This window comes from Pelodiscus sinensis, chromosome 5 (genome assembly GCF_052426305.1).
Source record: "Pelodiscus sinensis isolate ZL-2025 chromosome 5, ASM5242630v1, whole genome shotgun sequence".
In the NCBI taxonomy this organism is placed as follows: domain Eukaryota; kingdom Metazoa; phylum Chordata; order Testudines; family Trionychidae; genus Pelodiscus; species Pelodiscus sinensis.
In genome coordinates this window covers 129,322,853-129,340,073 of record NC_143056.1, presented here as the reverse complement: position 1 = coordinate 129,340,073, position 17,221 = coordinate 129,322,853, and the positions used below count along the sequence as shown (strand labels likewise).

At 54.8% G+C, this 17,221-nt stretch overlaps 2 protein-coding genes across 4 annotated transcripts; one reads left to right on the top strand and one right to left on the bottom strand.

Annotated features, from left to right (window-relative positions):
* The first annotated feature begins 947 nt into the window (after window positions 1-947).
* Window positions 948-12,392, top strand: BTBD18 (BTB domain containing 18). 3 transcript variants are annotated; one of them, XM_075928618.2, is made up of 4 exons: window positions 948-1,028; window positions 1,524-1,653; window positions 5,426-5,582; window positions 9,639-12,392. In XM_075928618.2, exons 3-4 carry the CDS (start codon window positions 5,456-5,458, stop codon window positions 11,564-11,566), a joined length of 2,055 nt encoding a protein of 684 aa, XP_075784733.2. In that variant the 5' UTR covers window positions 948-1,028; window positions 1,524-1,653; window positions 5,426-5,455; the 3' UTR covers window positions 11,567-12,392. The 3 variants fall into 3 exon arrangements, with proteins under 3 accessions (XP_075784733.2, XP_075784731.2, XP_075784734.2); XM_075928616.2 differs by having other exon boundaries at window positions 993-1,096; XM_075928619.2 differs by lacking the exon at window positions 5,426-5,582 and having other exon boundaries at window positions 993-1,096.
* Window positions 12,393-12,860: 468 nt separating this feature from the next.
* SELENOH (selenoprotein H) lies at window positions 12,861-16,922 on the bottom strand. Its single transcript, XM_075928622.2, has 5 exons — window positions 16,713-16,922; window positions 15,053-15,214; window positions 14,583-14,728; window positions 14,058-14,175; window positions 12,861-13,097 (listed from the first exon to the last, which is right to left on the bottom strand). Exons 2-4 carry the CDS (start codon window positions 15,208-15,210, stop codon window positions 14,075-14,077), a joined length of 405 nt encoding a protein of 134 aa, XP_075784737.2. The 5' UTR covers window positions 15,211-15,214; window positions 16,713-16,922; the 3' UTR covers window positions 12,861-13,097; window positions 14,058-14,074.
* Between the last annotated feature and the right edge of the window lie 299 nt (window positions 16,923-17,221).

Below are 17,221 nucleotides of genomic sequence, written 5' to 3'. Positions count from 1 at the left end.
TATAAGCTGAGCGCTTGGGCCACCCAGTTGAGATTAAAATGCTGCCCAGCTGATTAACAGAGTGCCCACTGCTCCCACAGTTGGCATGTGTGCTTACTGGTGGTGCATGTCCACACATGACTGAGTGCACACATCATTTATTCCGCACCTGTATAGAAAAATTTAGATGGAACATTGCTTCTGATCCTTCCTCTCAGAGTCTCAAAGAGCCATGCGCATTAAGTCGTGGGACTGCGGGTCTGGAAGGGGGAAAGTGTGCTCCCTGGGCATGGGCACTGACATAATATGCCCAGCAATCAGATTTTGGGACAGGGGCAGGGAATTCTCCATGTGCTTAATTGTGCTATTGACACGGTGGGGATGACCAGATTGGGTGCTGACCAGCCAGAATCAATGATTGGGCTTTGGGTCCGCAGCATCATAAGCCTCGACTGTCCAAACGACATGAATCCAGGTCTCCCAAATCCTGAGACTGGCCTAAAAATCCTGAGTTGTTGGGTTCAAATCCACCCAGTTCAGTTTGTTTCCCCTGCTTTCAGGTGTCTGAGACCAGGGGTGGGGCGGGGGTCACAACTTTGAGTGTGCACAACTGTAAGGGCTGGGCATGACATGCAAATAGGGAGTCTTGCAAAAATCACGGGACTCCAGGAGCTGGATCTTTAAGAGAAACACCCCAAGCTCTGTGGGGTGGGGGCTGTCAGGGAGTCCCCCTTTATGGCTTTAGGGGGCTGGGGACACATGGCCAAGGTTGACACTGATTGGCCAGGGGCTGGGCTCTAGGGAGCCTGGAGCTCGCTGGCCCCCTGGGCTGAGACCCAGCAAACTCCTCCACTCCTCCCCCCCCAACCGTCATTTCCCTCAGGGACAACGGTTCCCTTCGAATCCTCCCGCCAAAATACCCCCTTGGCTCTGATTGGCCGGAGGGTCTGACCAATGAAAGGGCTGTTGTTGAGCTCCGCGGGGCGAAGGAGCCACGCCCCTTTCCCGGGGAAGGCGCCGTCTGAGGCGTGGCGCGTGCAGGCGCTAGGGTAGGGCTCGCGCTGTGTTGCACGAGCTGGAGTTTGCAGCAAAGGGGTGCTGCAGCAAGGGGGAGTTGGTGGGTGTCCTCGGACCACAGTTCAGAGGGCGGACAATAGAGCATGCCTCAGTCGGGGTGGGGGAGGGAAATGGAGGCTCCCGATTAGTGGTGGTGGGGAGACACCCCCCCCCCTTAGTGTGTATGGGAGGGAAAAGAAAACCCACTTCCTATGGGGGAAGTTTGAGAGCCCCCTTAGCGCGGGGGCAATAATGAAGAGGGCAGTTTCTGTGCAGGATTTGGGTGGTGTACTGGGATGGAGCAGGAATATGGATCTTTTTGGAGTAGTGGGGTGGTTGTGAAGGGAAGCCTCTTGCATGGGTTGCAACTCTGAGCTATGTGGGGTGTGTTTGAGGAGTGAGGGTGTGTCTGTGGCCAGAAGAAGGTCAGGCTCCTTTTTACCTCTTGTGCTGAAGTATCCGTGTTTTCTTTATCTGTGTCTTGACAGCACCTGTTCCATGTGTGGCTGACTCCCATCCTCAATGCTGCTACCAGGCCTTGGTGGCTCTTAAGGTTCCTCGTGTTTGGCAGCTCTCATGTTTCCAACATCCCTGTGCACATTCCATTAATCTAAACAGGTATCTCATTGCTGTTGCTCCCTTCTTTGGGGAGGGGGAAACAGGATGGGGATCTAGGTGGGGCAATGTATTCCTAAAAGGAAACAAGCAAGGACTGGTGGTAACAAGCCAGTGTCTTACCTCAGTGCTGAAAGTGTGTGACAGTAAAATGTGAGGGGAGCTTAGGGAGTTGTCTGAGTTAGAGGCTTGTTTTAATTACAGGCAAGGGGGTAGCTGCAGTGATAAAGCCATGAGAGGAAGCATGCTCCAGAGGTTAGGACACTGGGATTCACCAAGGTTGAATTACCTACTCAGCCACAAACTCCCTGTTTGACCTTGAACAAGTGACTTAGGGCTGTGTCTATGCAACAAGTGCAACTGCAGCAGAGCTTTAGTGTAGCTGCTTACTTCAGCAACGGAAGGGTTTTTTGTATTGTTTTGGTCACTATAATAAATTCACCAACTCAAGAGGAGACTAGGTGGATGAAAAAATTCCTAGACTGGCTTAACTGCATCTCAGGGGGTATGAACTTTTTATACCTCTGAGTGTCATAGCAAGGTTGATTTAAGTTTTAGGTGTTGCCTCTGCTTCTTTGTGCCTCAGTTTACCATCTTTACAATGGGATAACCTCACAGGTGTACTGGGAGGCTAAATACAGTGAAGCTTATGAAGCAATCAGATATTACTTGGATGGGGCTGAGAGAGTTCTAAGGATAGACAGTTTGTGCGGGTTGAGCTTATATCCTTGTTCTGAAACCAGGGAAAGCTGAACCAGGAAAAATTGATGCTTATAGTGGTTTGCCCCTGCCTACAGAATTGATTCTTGTCTGTGTGGGACAGTATTATTGTTATATTGATACGTACCCTGTGTAGACTCAAAAGTAAGAGGTTGGAGTTTTTTTTGGTTTAGTATAAACACTTTCTCAAGCAACATAAGCTGCACTGAACAAAGGCCCCTCTCTCACATTTGTGTGTGAACAATGGTTTATTCTGGTATCAGTTTAACAGCACTGGTATAGTTCAAGTGATATAGGCCCCTTGTGTTGGTGCATTTATGCCTAGTGGACAGAGCATTGGCCGGGGAAAAACCTGGGTTCTGTTCCCTGCTCTGTCACTAACATGCTAGGTGATCCTGGTCAAGTCACTTCATCCCTCTGTGCCTCAGTCCCATCTGTAAAATTGGGATAATGATGCTGACCTCCTTTGAGATCTGATGTAAAGTGATGCATGAGAGCTACCTACTATTATACCAGTATAAAAAGGGAATAAGCTATACAGGGAAAACTGCATCCTGTGCTAGGGATTCTCTCAGTATAACTATTCCAGTTAAGAAAAAATCACAACTGAGGTATAAAAACTACAGAGCAGCCCTTAAACTGCCAACATGTGCATCAGTTTTAATCAATGTTTCCTCTAATTTTCTCCATCTGTGTGCAGAATAAATTTTATTATGTGCACTGAGGTATGTGTGGATGCGCACAACCAGTAGAAACACATGCTGCCCGCTAGGGATGTAAATGGGTAGACGGTTAACCAGTGCCTGGCAAAGTGAGAGCAGCTCCTCACTGCGGCTGCTCGGGGCCCACTGCGCCACACTGCAGGTAGGTGCTGCTCCAGCAGCCTCCCCTGCCTCAGTGCAATGGGTTGGTTAACCAGTTAAACATATAGGTTAACCCATTAACATTTTAAACAGGATTTTGCATCCCTACTGCCACCTGTGGGCACTCTGTTAATCAGCTGGGTGACATTTGAATCTCTCCTGGGTGGCCACCCAAGAGCTCAGTTTACAGAGAACAGTGGTTGTAATTATATAATTGGTGTAACTCTCTGGCTTAAATCCATGCCTTAGGATACAGCAGAAAACAATCTCGTAGTCAGTGCCATGGTTCATTACACAGCCTCTGTTGCTGTAATAGCTAAGTACCCTTAATGTATTTATTCCCACAACACCCCTGTCAAGCAGGGCAGTGCGATTATCCCCATTGTTTGTAGGGGAACTGAGGCTAAGTGATGTACCCAAGGTCATACCAAGTGTCTGTGGCCAAGCAGGGGATTGAACCTAGGTTGCCTCCATCCCAGATAAGCACCCAAACTGCTGGGCCGGCTTTGTGCTCTAGAGAGGGGTTTGAACTGGTGCAGCTGTGTCCGTGGCTGTTAATAGGGCACATGGTAGCCAAAGACTTACTGTGACAGCACCGCTGGTGAGAATTTGGCAGCCTGGGAAAGTAAAGTCCAGGGGCAGCCCCATGCCGGCTCCGTATGGTGCCTGGAACTCATGCTGTATTTGCACAGGTGGTCAAGCAGCGGGAGCAGTATTGTAGACTGGCTGCAGGTGTATTTACCCCTGAGACGTCTCTCATAGCTCAGAAAGGAGTCACGATGGTGGCTGGTTGACGTGAGTGTTCCCACCACTGCTAGTGCCGGCAAAGCTGTGGTGGTGGTAGATGTTGGGCAAATTGCCTGCAGTTCCGAGTGCTGATGAGGCCGTAGGGGGCGAGGTCCGTATCCTGCTTGCCAGTCTCACTGAGCATGGCCATGATGGAGCCATTCTCCCTGTCCCATTTGCTGATGCCCCGGAGCCAGCCAGTCCCTGCCCCAACCTGGGGCCGGTTTGGAGTCTGCTCTAGAGAGGAGCCTGTCTCCCATTTGCTACTTGGCCAAGCCACACCATCCACTTCTTCAGCTGAGGGGGGTGGGGTGAGAGACTCCATGTGGCAGTCCCCCAGAGCCCAATCGGAACCAGTGCCCCTTGGAGACTGAATCCCTGCCCCCTTTCCCTAATCCTTTGGTGGGATCCAGTGACCCGGAGGTGACAGGCTGTGTATTGAATTATGGAAAAAATACCTTATTTAAGTACCATTCAATGGAATGCTTTTCTGTGAGAGTCTGTGCCCCCTGCTAGTTCAGTCTATCCATAACACTGCCTCAGGGAAAGTGGCTTCCCTGAATTAATTCCTGTTTGAACTGGAACAGATCTTTTAGAAGACCATTCCACCTGGAGTAGGGATGTCATCTTAGCGGGCAATGCTTACCGGTTAGTTGGGGGCTCAGCTGGGCTGGAGCGGCCTCCCACCTGCTGGATCAGTTAACTGGTTAAACGTAATGTTTTACTGGTTAAATGGGATTTTACATCCCCAATCTGGAATGAAAAATTGCTAGCAATAGAGAATCCATTACAAGGGTTAGTTAATAAGTTGTTTCAGTGGTGAATTACCCTCACTGTTAAAAACTTCCAACTTATTTACAGCCTGAATTTGTTTAGCATCAATTTCCAGCCGTTGGAACTTAGTCGATCTTGGTCTGAAGAGCCTTCAGTTATCAAACTTTTGGTCCCCAGGTAGTCCTTATAGCCTGTGATCAAACCACCCTTTAATCGTCTCTTTGTTGAGATAATTTGGGTTTGCTCCTTGAGTCACTCACTCTAAGGTGTATTTTTCCAGTCCCCTAATCACCCATGTGGCTCTTTACAGATTCCTCCCCAATTTATCATTGAGCCAGGAATAAAAATGGCTTATAACAACGAGCAGTCTTGCAGCTCCTTATTTGTTAGTCTCTGAGGTGCCACAGGACTCCTTGTTGTTTTTAAAGCTGCAGACTAACACGACGACCCCTCTGAGACTTTTTAACATAACTTACAACAGTCACTGTCCTTTCAGGGCAGATGGCTTGGCAGAAGCTTGCATAGACTGGAGCCAGGAAGTGAACCCTTGAATTGTAGGCATACTGAATCCACCAAAGGGAGCGCTGCTAGATAGGGCCTACTCCGCTCCCAGGACTGTGTTCCCTTTGCAGGGCTTCTGGTGGCTGGGCAGCTCTGCTGACATGTGCTCCCCTGTGGCTGGCTCTAAGATTCTCTATCGGAATTCCCGCCTCCTGCGCATGGCCTTCCTGCAGCTCCATCGGCAGCAGAGGGCAGATGTGTTCTGTGATGTCATCCTGCAGGCAGAAGGTAACCTGAACGCGGGCAGCGGGTTGGTACCCACCTTTCTTGTGCCTGGGGCTGGATTGTCACTTTGCCTGTGCGCTTACCGATGTGCTTTGAGGCACGGTTCCGTAGGATACTAATTGCACATCAGTATGTGGTTACATGTTAACATATAGGGCACTATACACGTGCTCAACCCTTAGCTTTGCTATTTGCAGTGGCTGTTGTATCGCTGGGGACAGTCATGCTCGTGGGGCCTTGTGTGATAGACTTGATTGGGGGGAGGGGGGGAGAATCACAAGTAGAAAAAGGTCTGCACAAAAGTGGAAGTGATTCCAAAGAGGTTTTGCAAATAGCAGCCTCCCTACATGGCGCCAGATATGTGTCAGCAGACATATGGAAATTCAGTGTACATCCTTGTTTGGAGCACTGCGAGACCATTTTACATGAACTTTTGCCCTCAGCTGCTTCATATTCAGATGACAACTGGAGCATATTTTGGTCTGTGAAAGTGTCTGACTCATTAATCAAACTAATCATGAAGCTTCCTGATTTGTTTTGCATGGTGGGGGGAGGGGCACTGTCTCACTTAATATTTTGTAAGTGTCGTCTTGTTCCGTTGAAGCTTTAATTGGGTGAGGGAAAGTTTCCAGTTACAGCCTCCTGTCTGCTTGTATCTGCAAGCAGAGGTGAAAGTGGGTGCACCCTGGTGTGCAGCTCCGGCAAGAGCTGGCAGGGACCCGGTTGCAGGAGGATGGTACCTGTAAGAAATGTTAAGTTACTTTCACTGCTGTCTGTAAGCAAGGTCTCTACTGTGCTACAAAGTTTATTCTTTTAATATTCACTAGGTGAACTCTTTGCCTTTAAGAAGCAGCATCCTGGGGTGTGGGAACCTTCGAATTAGGGATGTTAAATATCGGTTAATTGAATAGTCGAGTAACCGCTTGTATTCTTATTGGTTCTTATTCTTATTCTATACTCTCTGGAGGTGGGGCCAGCAGCCAGTGCGCTCCGGCCTCACTTCTGAGAAGACCCCTGCTACTCCGCACTGCTGCCTCTGTATCAGGTTCCAGGTGGAAGCTGGTCTATGAGGGGAGCCAGTTTAAAATCCAGCTCCCCTTGTAGACTGGCTACCTGTCGTGCTGTGCTGCTGCCTCTGATTAAAAAGGCAGCAGCCTGGGGTGGCAGCAGCCCCTATCAAGGAAGTGGTCTGAACTCCCGGACCTGGTGCGAGCCGGAACTGGGCCGGGCTGCCTGCCAGCCAGCCCAGCTCCTAATATGCTTTAAATGCAGAGCCGCAGCGGGGTAGGTCCCATCACAAGCCAGGACTGAGCTGGGCTGCTGGCCAGCCTGCTAAAAAATGTACTGGCAGGTGTCGGGGGGGGGGGGGGGAGGGGAGGAATGCGCATTGTTTATAGCATTAACCTATAAGCTTTTGCTAATCGGTTAATCGACTACTCTCATCCCTACTTCAGATGAGCAGGTTTTCCGTATACTTCCCTGGCCCCACAGCTCTGACGCCTCGTGTTTCAGAATCTGACTTTGTGTAGGTGGCGTGCATAGAGGGTGAAGCAAGACCCAGGGAGGGCTCGAGTTACGGGTGCGGGAGGGTGTGTTTGGGGGACGTGGCCGTGCATGTCGCTGGTTTGCGCAGACTGTTTCTTGCTCGTTTCTGTCGGTAAGGCAGCTTTTATTCCTTGGTGGTTGGTAGCCTTGGATGTGTCAAGGTGGAACTGCAGAGACGCGCACACCAGCTGTTCTGCAGCTAGAGACGTGCCTGTCAACCTCTGGCAGAAATAGCCTTTGCCTTGATGTGCCAGTGCTCAGTGTCTGCTTCCTCGGGTGGCTTGTGAGAGGGGAAATGAAAAATAAAATCTCTCCTTGAAGGTTGGTTGAAATCTGAAATATCTGGCCACTCGCTTTCCCCTGTTCTTCTCAGCCCCTTCTGCAGGGGAGGGTTTGGAGATGGGAGCAGCCGCGGTGGCCATCCCCACAATATTCCACGCTGCTCCGAGGTAGCAGTGCCCGGGAGAAGTAGGGTTGTGGGTGCTGGCTGGGTTCAAGGCAGCAGGAGGTGCACCCAGTAAAGTGGAGACATACTCAGTAAAATCCTTGCCCAGCGCAGTGAGGTGCCACACATCGGGCAGAGTCTGCGCCCTGTGGATATTTACCAGACTTCTGGATTGGGGGCCCAAATCTTGGGATTGCATATGCTTTCCAGCCTGGTGGGTCTGGGCAGAGTCACCGCACCCAGACCACCGCAGTAGCTTGTACACGCTCACCCCGGAACCCCACCTTCATGTTGCCTCCCTTGCGTAGTTTCTCTTCAGGGACCAGGTGCCATGGGATAGAAGGGGGGAAGAGGGGAAATCTTCCTTTTTTTTTTTTAAAGGAAGCAGACAGTTTAATTTTATTTAGGGTGGGGTTGTTTTTTGGGGGTGTTTTAATTGGCTGCTGTTAATTGGTGCTGTGGCTGGAACGTCAGATGTAAAAGCATCCGCTTGTGTTACCCTCCCTCTAATATTAAATGGGAGTTCTGTCTTTGCGGCTAAGAAGTATCTCAAGGAGCGGCATTCTTTTGCCAGGGGAGGAGAGGAAAGGCTGGAGAGAGGGTCATGGAGATATGACCTTTCTGCAGACAAAAATGAAAATGAATCCCAGGATAAAGGAGACCAAGTTAGAGCTGCCTGGGGAACCATAGTGCAGTGTTGCAGTTCCTGTGATCTCTTCTCTTTTTTTTTATCCCCTGTTGCAATATTTGGTGTTTTTCGTACAGCCCAGCTGCAGGAATTGGAAGACTGTTAGAGAATCTTCATTTTCATTTAAAAGGGGAGGGGGGAGGGGAGCGTGTAGCTAGCTTTCCGGGTGCTTGTGGAGGAAAGCTTGAAAATGGGAAGCAAAGACCCCTGAAAGGTTCTGAAATCAGACAGCAAATAAAAAGAACCCCAGATGTAGTAGCTTTTACAATAATGGTTTAAAGCCAAGCTCAGGACTTTTGGGGTGGGGTCCAACTTGGGATTTGAACTTTTGGGGGCTGGTGGTCATGGGCGGAGGGTATAAGAGGCAGGGGAAGGCAATGCTTCCTGGCCCTGCCCACATCCCCCTCCCCCAAAGAGCTGTCCGGGTTTCAGCCCTGCTGAGGCTTGGGGCTGTGCTGCCAGCCTGCCTGGGGCTGGGCACCCACAGCGTGCCCTTCAGGGCTGGGGGCTGCCCTCCCTATGCTCAGGGAGAGGCTGGGGCCATGCACTGCCTGTCCTTCCCATGTTCCCGCCAGGGCCAGGAAAGGCTGAGGCCATGTGCCACCTGCCCTTCTTCCCAGTGCTGGGCCCAGGGAAGGTTGGGACTACGCGCCGCCTGCTGGGGCAGGTCTGGCTTGCCCTTACAAGGGGGCGCTTGGCTCCCATAGGATCCTGAGCAGTAGGGCTGGAGGCTTGTTTCCCCATTGCTAGTCACCCATGGCCCGTGTTGGCGATACTGCTAACGTGATGAATGACGGTTTTGGGGTAGTGACAGTTCGAGCTACCCTGTTGTATAAGAGAGATTTATTTATCATGAGCTGGGCCACACAGAGGGGCTTACGTCTACACTGGCACGATTTTCCGGAAATGCTTTTAACGGAAAAGAGCATCTAGATTGGCACGGACGCGTTTCCGCGAAAGCACTTTTTGCGGAAAAGCGTCTGTGGCCAATCTAGACACACTTTTGCGCAAAACAAATCTCAGCTGTCTACACTGGCCCTTTTGCGCAAAAGGGACTTTTGCCCGAACGGGAGCAGCATAGTATTTCCGCAAGAAGCACTGATTTCAGACAGTAGGAAGCCGGTGCTTTTGCGGAAATTCAAGTGGCCAGTGTAGACAGCTGGCAAGTTTTTCCGGAAAAGCGGCTGATTTTCTGGAAAAAATGGCCAGTCTAGACACAGCCAGGGGCTCTTCAATGGATGCATATGCAGGGACTGGAGCCACACAGGGCAGGCCCACCCACAACCTTGTAAAGCATCCATTGCCGAAGTGCAGGAGTGGCTAAGGCAGTAGCAGAGCACAGCTAACCCACGACCCTCACCGCCCGCTCCTTTGTTTGCAGGAGAGGCTGTCCCCGCTCACTGCTGCATCCTCTCCGCCTGCAGCCCCTTCTTCATGGAGCGCCTGGAGCGCCAGACGCCCTCCAAGGGGTGTAAAGTGGTGCTGGAGCTGCGGGGGCTAAAGATCGGGACGCTGCGGAAGCTGGTGGACTTCCTCTACACCTCAGAGATGGAAGTGTCCCGGGAAGAGGCCCTGGATGTCCTGGCTGCTGCCCGGCAATTCCAGGTGGCGGAACTGGAGTCGCTGCAGCTGGAGGGCGGGAAGCTGGTGAAACAGGTGCTGGGTCGGCGCTTGAATCGGAAGTGCCTGCAGTCGCCCAGCCCGGCTCCGATCTCTGCCAGGGTCATGCCACAGGCCTGCTCCCCGGCTCCCAGTGCCCCACAGACATTCCTCCCCCTGGTGGCAGGCAAGCAGCATACGGGGGGAGGCACCAGCGGCTCCGCCGGTCAAGCGGAGAGCACCAAGCGCAAGGGGGCTGCCGTAGCTCAGAACGGGGAGGCCCAGCTGCAGGATGCGGATGCTCCAGCGCTGTCAGTGGAGACGGGGAATGTGAGACCCAAGAGCCACCCCCTGGCTTTCGGCAGGAGCCTTGGCGTGGGGAGCACCCTGGGCGAGGCTGAAGGGGCGCAGGGCGAGAGGCGTGCAGAGCAGGCCTTGCCCAGCGAGGGGGCCACCACAGACTGCTCGCCGCTACCCAGGAAGATCAAGCTCAGCCGCCTGAAACTGCCCCCTCCCTCCAAGACCTGTGCCCCAACGGCACCCCTCCCGGCAGCCCCCGGCAACCCACCCACCTCCATCCGGCGCCTCTGGCGGCAGAAGGCACCAGGCGGGGACGAAGCAGGTGGGGTAGAGCAGGCCAGCCCCTCTTGCTGTGCTGGGAGCCCCCCTGTGCCTCCGAAGAGCAGCCACAGGAAGCGCAGCTCCAGCGCCTCCGCTTCTGGCTCGGACACGGCCCCCGAGGAGGGGCACGTGGGGCGTGTGAAGCTCAGAAAGGTGGTTAATGGGAGCTGCTGGGAGGTGGTACAAGACCCGCCAGCCAGAGAGCCCCAGGCTGCCTCAGTGACCACGGGGGAGACAGGCACTTGCTGTGCAGCTTCCCCCCACAACTTCACGGGGATGCAGGCAGCTGGTTCCGCCGAGCGGCCGGCTGGAAGGCTGGAGCCCTCGCTGCTGCCTGAGCTGGCGACAGTAGAACAGGGGCCCTCAGAAGGGAGAGGAGGTTGCAGGGACCCGTACGAGCTGGACGTGGCGGCCTTGGAGCCCTTGAGTGAGAGTGAGGAGTTTGGGGACTCGGCCCCGCTGGAGCAGATGCTGGACCTGCTGCTGGCAGACAGCGGCATGGAGGGCCTGGGCGCTGCTGGGCCAGCGGGTGCCCCTTCTACGGGGCCTGGAGAGAAGTGGTGCCCCGCAGAAGCGCAGCTGTGGCCAGCATGGGACAACACAGAGAAAGGCCCCCTGCCAGGATGGGAGGTGGGGGGTGGCCACTCTGCACATGGGGATCCTCTAGGGAAGGCTGGGGGCGGCCACCTCGCAGCCAGGTGGGCTGTCCCTGGCAATCACCACCCCACCTCAGCCAGCCCAGTGCCCCTGGCGCCAGCCAACCCCCAGACTCCTCAGCGCCCTGCACCAGCGGCTGGTGGCGGGGAGCCTCAGCCAGGCCTGCTGCCCCATCTCCCTGCAGACAGCGGGAGGGGGAAAGAGCAGGGGCAGGCTCTGGGGTCGGAGGGGCAGGCCCAGCTTCAGGCTCCCTGTGGGCTGCCCCAAAGCAACTCCGAGCAAGGGCTCGTGGACAGCCGGCCCCCGGACAGCCCAGAGGGGGACGAGATTGACGTCATGGCTGGCGCGGAGGAGCCGCTGGTACCTGCTGGCGTCTGCGTGAGGCCTGACCTCTCCTCGGAATCAGAGGAAGAAGTGGACGTTCTGAACTAGCAGCCCCCGGGCCTGCACTACTGTGGAGGACAAGGCTGTGGGGACAGCGCAGTGGGCTGGCCATGGAGAGCTGGGAGCTCTGTGGAGCCTGGTAGGGGGAAGAGCTCCCCCAGGGCTGATGACCTCAGCGGGGGGAGGCACAGCTGGGGCAAGGCCAGGGTGGAACTGCAGTAACCCCCCCTCCCACAATCCGGGAATGGAGCTGAGTTACTCATAGCCACCCCAGTGGGGCCTGCTGCAGGGGTGCTCTGCTGACCTCTGCGGTTGAATTAAACTTACTGCTGCTTCCATGCTGCTGAGCAGTGAGTGCTTGCAGGGAGATGGAGGGGAGAGAACAGCCTGCCCCTGTCAGCTGGAGCATCCCTCCCCCACATGTGGACTTGGGGGGGGGAGGGGCAGGGCTGCACATGGTGAAGAGGCTTTTTCTGCTGTCACAGCCATGATAAGACCTGCCACTCCCTTCGTGCACAAGGCAGAGCAGGGTGGGCGCCAGGGAAGGAATGCATGGACCCCACGCAGTGGAAGTAGCAGTGGGAAGGGCAGCCAGCACCCTTGTGTTCTGTACAATGTTTAAAGGCAGCAGAACTGTGTTCCCCAGGAGTCAACTCTGTTCCTGCCTGGCTACACCCTAACACCAGCCCGGCTCCCTCCTTCTCCATTATCCCATTGCTGCCCCGGCACTTGGGACAGGTCACCTGCTGGGCATCTAAATCCAGAGCTGGCCTTTTCCTGTAGGGGGACCCAGCTCCCCTTCCTTGCTGCTCGCTGTGGGGCATGCATCCCTCTGCTGACAGCACAGGCCCCCAAAGGCAGTCTCTGCACATAACATGGTTCTAATGAGAGCTTCCCTTGCCCCCACAGCTGCATGTGTTTTCACCTGCCACGCCTCCCTGGGAGCCCTGCTGGTTTTGTGACAGCAGCCCCGTCCACCTGGAGCCAGGTGAAAGCTGGGAGAACCTGCAGTAAGAGGCCAGGGGCTTGTTTGTAATACTTGAACTGGTCTAGTTCTACTGGATTTGCCCCTCACCTGGGCTGCAGCACTCTGCTTTCCTAGCTGGGCTGTGAGAGCTGCCAGGGGCCATTTCCTCCCTCTTGCTGGGAGCAGGCCACCTGGCAAGACTCTTCCCTCTTCCTCCAAGGCATGAACATGTCCCTGCCCAGGCTGCTCCCCAGCTGCCTGCAAGCAGTGCCCAATTAGGGGGGCTAGGAGAAGGCGCAGTCCAGCTGACAAGGCTGCCCACCTGCATGCCCACCTCTAAGCTGTATCCCCGCCTCCGCGGCACTTACACATGGCTCTACTCGAAACTTTATTACAAAAACAGCCACAAAGCAATGAAAGAGCCTTTGCTTGGGAACGCCAGAGGACTGGCTCTGGGAGCAAAGGGCAGTGGTGGTGTCCGGCCCACCACTCCTTGCGGGAAGAGCGGCAGCGTCAGAGACGTGACTGAGGTTCAGCCGTTGGCCCCCCACTTCATCACGCCTCCTCATGGATGCTCCGGCCCACACAAGGAATGGACGGGTCTGGACCCAGCTGCATGGATGAGAGAGGGGGGGGTCAGCCCTGGCAGTTCACACTGGAAGTGACCTCTAACCACCCTATTCCCCCCTTCATTTGGACCCCACACACTGACCTGCTTGCGGCTAGAGGCAGTTTGAATGAGGTTGCCCTTAAGCCTGCCGCCTGAGAGGAAGGATGGTCCAAAGGCCTGGGCCCTAGCCCAACCCCTGCATTCACTCGTATGACACACTTGTATGACCTTAATGCCCCTTCCCCCCATGGAAGGGGTCATCCCGGAACCCACAACTCGGGGAGAGAACGCAGTGTGTGGATGGGGGTTTCTGCTGAAGCACCTCCCACCTCTTTGCTCCTCCCCACTGAGTTTTTGATGGTTCCAGCTGTGCTGCCGACGCCAGGAAAGGCCACCTCACCCTCACAGCAACAGCCAGCGCCGCCTGGGCTAGGTTTACTCTCCAGGCGGACGTCTTCTCACTGCCCTAGCACGAGCCTGCCACAAGTGCAGCACGTCCAGTGAAGGCAACATGCTCCTCAGCAGGTATTCAATTAGACACAGGCACAGACGTGACTCTGGTGTATGGAGTCAGATCTGACTTCAGTGATCAGTTTCAGCTCCCTTCAGTCTTGCAGAGGCACCACCATTTGGAGGGTGCAAGTGAGACTCGACTCCTCCTCCTCCTCCTCCTTGGCTGTGAAGCTAGGGCTCGTACACCGTGGACAAGGAGGTGGCACTGGGATCTTTCAGGGTGTAGGATGCTCTGTGAGATGGTTTTGACTGGCCAGGATGGGGAGGGGAGGAAAAAGCCCAGCTTGACATGAGGGGCCAGCAGTTAACAAAAGCCCACACAGAGGGAGGGCTGGTGCTGTATTCAGACACATGGATTCCAGCCCGGCCAGCTATTACGATAATATCTCCCTCTGATTTACAGAAGCCGCCCCCTCTGCGGGTCTGCCCTGGGAGCAGAAGTGACTCACCTCTGTGTAGCTCTGCTTTAGACTAAGCTGCTCTTCAGCATGTCCGCCACTTTCTCCGGCTCTGGGAACTTGAGCTTGCGAGGTGGCCCTTTCTTGATGCCGCTCCATAGCTCCACCGCTGAAATCCCAACAAAGCAGAGGGGGTTACCCGGCGATTGGGTTTGACTGCAGTAGACCCTAGACACTCCCACTGACAGAGATCAGGGACCCCCTCACACTGTGCCAGGTACTGCAGAGACCCCCACTGACATCAGGGCCCTAATGAGGCACCATCTCAGCCCCACAGAGCTCTGTCTGACCAATCAGGCAAGGGACATGAGGTACAAGCCATTTAGGATCCTGCTCACGCTGCACAAGGAGCCCACCAGCCCAGCCTGTGCTGCAAAGCACCGCATGGGCATCTGTACCCCAGCATGCTGTCACCTGAGCACCTGCTCGCAGCACTGCCTAGTCCTGTCTGTATCTCCTCCCCCCCATCAATGCACCCCTGACTCAGCACTGCTGTATGGAAGCCTCCGCACTTACTGCTTCCGTCCTCCTTCACCAGGGACACCTCGAAGCTGTTCCTGCGCGGCGTCTCAGGGTTAATCTCCACCACCACACTGGAGACAACGCGGCGCAGCGCCTGGCTCACGGCATCGGCATTGCGCCCATAGACTCGTCAGCTCTTACTGCAGGGGAGGAGAATGGGGGGGGAGGTTAGTAGGGCCGGGAGCCAGCTGGTGGGCCTCTTGCAGAGCAAACCAACCTCCTGTCAATCAAGGCCACACTCCCAGCAGTCTGATCCATCACCGCCTCCCCCCCCCCCCGAACCCAACACCTTCATCTCCCTACCTGCTCCCCCTCTGCAAGGGCTCAAACTAATTCCCCCTACTCCCATAACCCTCCCATCTCTCTGCAGACATGTTCCTCCTGTATCCAGAGCATCCCTGGTGCTTTCCACAAGCACATGAGCCTTAAAAACCACCCACCCTCTTGCCCTGGCCAGGACTCACCAATGCTCAATGACCACACGAGGTCCAGGGCCCCGACTTCCCTCACCCCGGGACCGCTTTGGCAGTGTATCAGAGCTACCAGTTGCCTTCTCATCCTCCAAGTTTGCAGACTTCACCTTGGGCTCCTTCGCCTTCCTCTTCCTCCCTTTGGGGGCCATTGTGCTTTGGGAACATAAAAATGGCCCGTCCGGGTCAGGCTAAAGGTCTATCTAGCCCAGTGTCCTGTCTGCTGACAGTGGCCAATGCCAGGTGCCCCAGAGGGAAGGAACAGAATAAGTAACTATCAAGTGATCCATCCCCTGTCACCCACTGCCGACCTCTGACAAACAGAAGCCATTCTTACCCATTTTGGCTAATAGCCATTGATGAACTAATTCTCCATCAATATATCTAGTTCTTTTCTGAACCCTGCAAATAGTGTTGGGACTTCACAAAATCTGGCAGGGAGTTCCACAGGTTGTCTGTACATTGTGTGACAAAATACTTCATTTTCTTTGTTTTAAACCTGCTGCTAGGAATGTTAACATGTAGTCAACTATATGATTAACCAATAAGCCTGAGCTTCTTAGTTAATCTTGTTGACTACCTGCATCCTCCCCTTGCTGCCTCTGTATGAGAGGAAGCAAAGGGCGGGGGGGAACGAGAACTTGTGAGGAACTGGCTTAAAGGCCAGCTCCCCATGAGCACCAGATCTCCACCACTGCCTGAAAGAGGCAGCAGGGTGGAGGGTCAGGGGGTTAGGTTGGAGCCAATACGCATGGGGAGCTGACTTTCAAGCCAGCTCTCAGCATGTCAGATCTGTGGACCCGCTGCCTCCTACAGAGGTTGGAGGTCAGGTGGGGGGAACAGGCAAGTAGAGTCTGAGCTCCCCACAGACAGAGGCTGCTCCACATCCCACAATCCCGATAATATTTTGTGCAGTTACACAACTATTCAATTACAATGTATTTAACATCCCTACCTGCTACCTATTAGTTTCATTTTGTGACCTTTAGCGCTTGTGTTATGGGAAGTAAATAAGTCATGATTTTATACCCCTCTCTCATGAGCCCCCGAGTCGTCCCTTTTCCAAGCTGAAAAGGCCCAGTCTTATTTCTCTCTCCTCACAGGGCAGCCATTCCAAACCCCTCATCACGTCTGTTGCCATTTTCTGCTCCTTTTCCAATGCCAAGATATCTTTTTTTGAGATGAGGAGACTCCATCTGCAGCAGGGGGCCCCCTCCGCAGGCAGCATTGAAGGGGAGGGAAAACAAACAAGCCCCCTCCCCCCAATGCATCTCTAGGTATTTTTCCATCATGATGGGATGTTTTTCGAACAGATCCGCTCTGATTCAAAGAGGAATTAATCCGGGCAGGTTCTCTGGATGGGATGGGGAGAGGCGGGACCACGGGTCACTTCCACCCGGCCACAGGAATAACCGCGCGGGGCAGAGTGGGGCGTATGATGGGACAATTAAAAACGGGGATGTGGGGAAGTAGGACAGCAAGGGGGAAGGCAGGGCGTGTTCGCTGCCGCAGGACTGCGGGGCCCCTTTCCTGCAAATGGTACCAGACGCGTTCCCGAGCCTCCCACCGTTGGAGGTCTGGGGGGGGGAGCAGCCCCTCCCGCAGCAGCGGAGCACAGACAAGGGCCCACCCCGGAGAGAGCCACACAACCTACCTCCTCCTCTGCAAGGGCACCGCAGCCACGTGCGGGGAGAGGAAGCCGCCCTGCTCCCGACCACTCCACACCGACCGGGGGAGGGGGGGGGAGAAAGGAAGGAATCCGAGGCAAAAAAAGGGGGGAGGCGCCAGCTGAGCCAGCTCCGCCTTTGCACCCGAGTAGTTGGGCGCGACCAGACTCCAGCGCTAACGAAAACACACGGAGCGGGCTTGACTGCACAATCCCCCCTCCCCTTTCTCCAGGATGGTTCCTGCCCGAATTTGTTACACAACGTTCTGCATATAAAGGAGGCGTCCTGGCAGCCAATCAGCGCTCAACCTGGGCGACTGAGGCTTAGAGGCCGCGGAAGACCTGGGCCCAGCTCCGCCCCCCCCCCCCCCCGCCCAGAGCCGCGGACTCCAGCAACCCGCGTGGGCAGGGTAGTAGGGCTCCGCGGGGACGTCGGTGCCGTGAGCTTCCCCACAGCAGTGACCTCGGTGTTGCGAGCTTCCTCCCCGCAGTGCCAA

Excerpts from the sequence above, each read along its gene's own strand:
- BTBD18 (XM_075928618.2), top strand. The coding sequence starts at position 5,456 with ATGTGCTCCCCTGTGGCTGGCTCTAAGATTCTCTATCGGAATTCCCGC. Across the intron at positions 5,583-9,638 it reads TGTCATCCTGCAGGCAGAAG|GAGAGGCTGTCCCCGCTCAC; the intron begins GTAACCTGAACG and ends CTTTGTTTGCAG.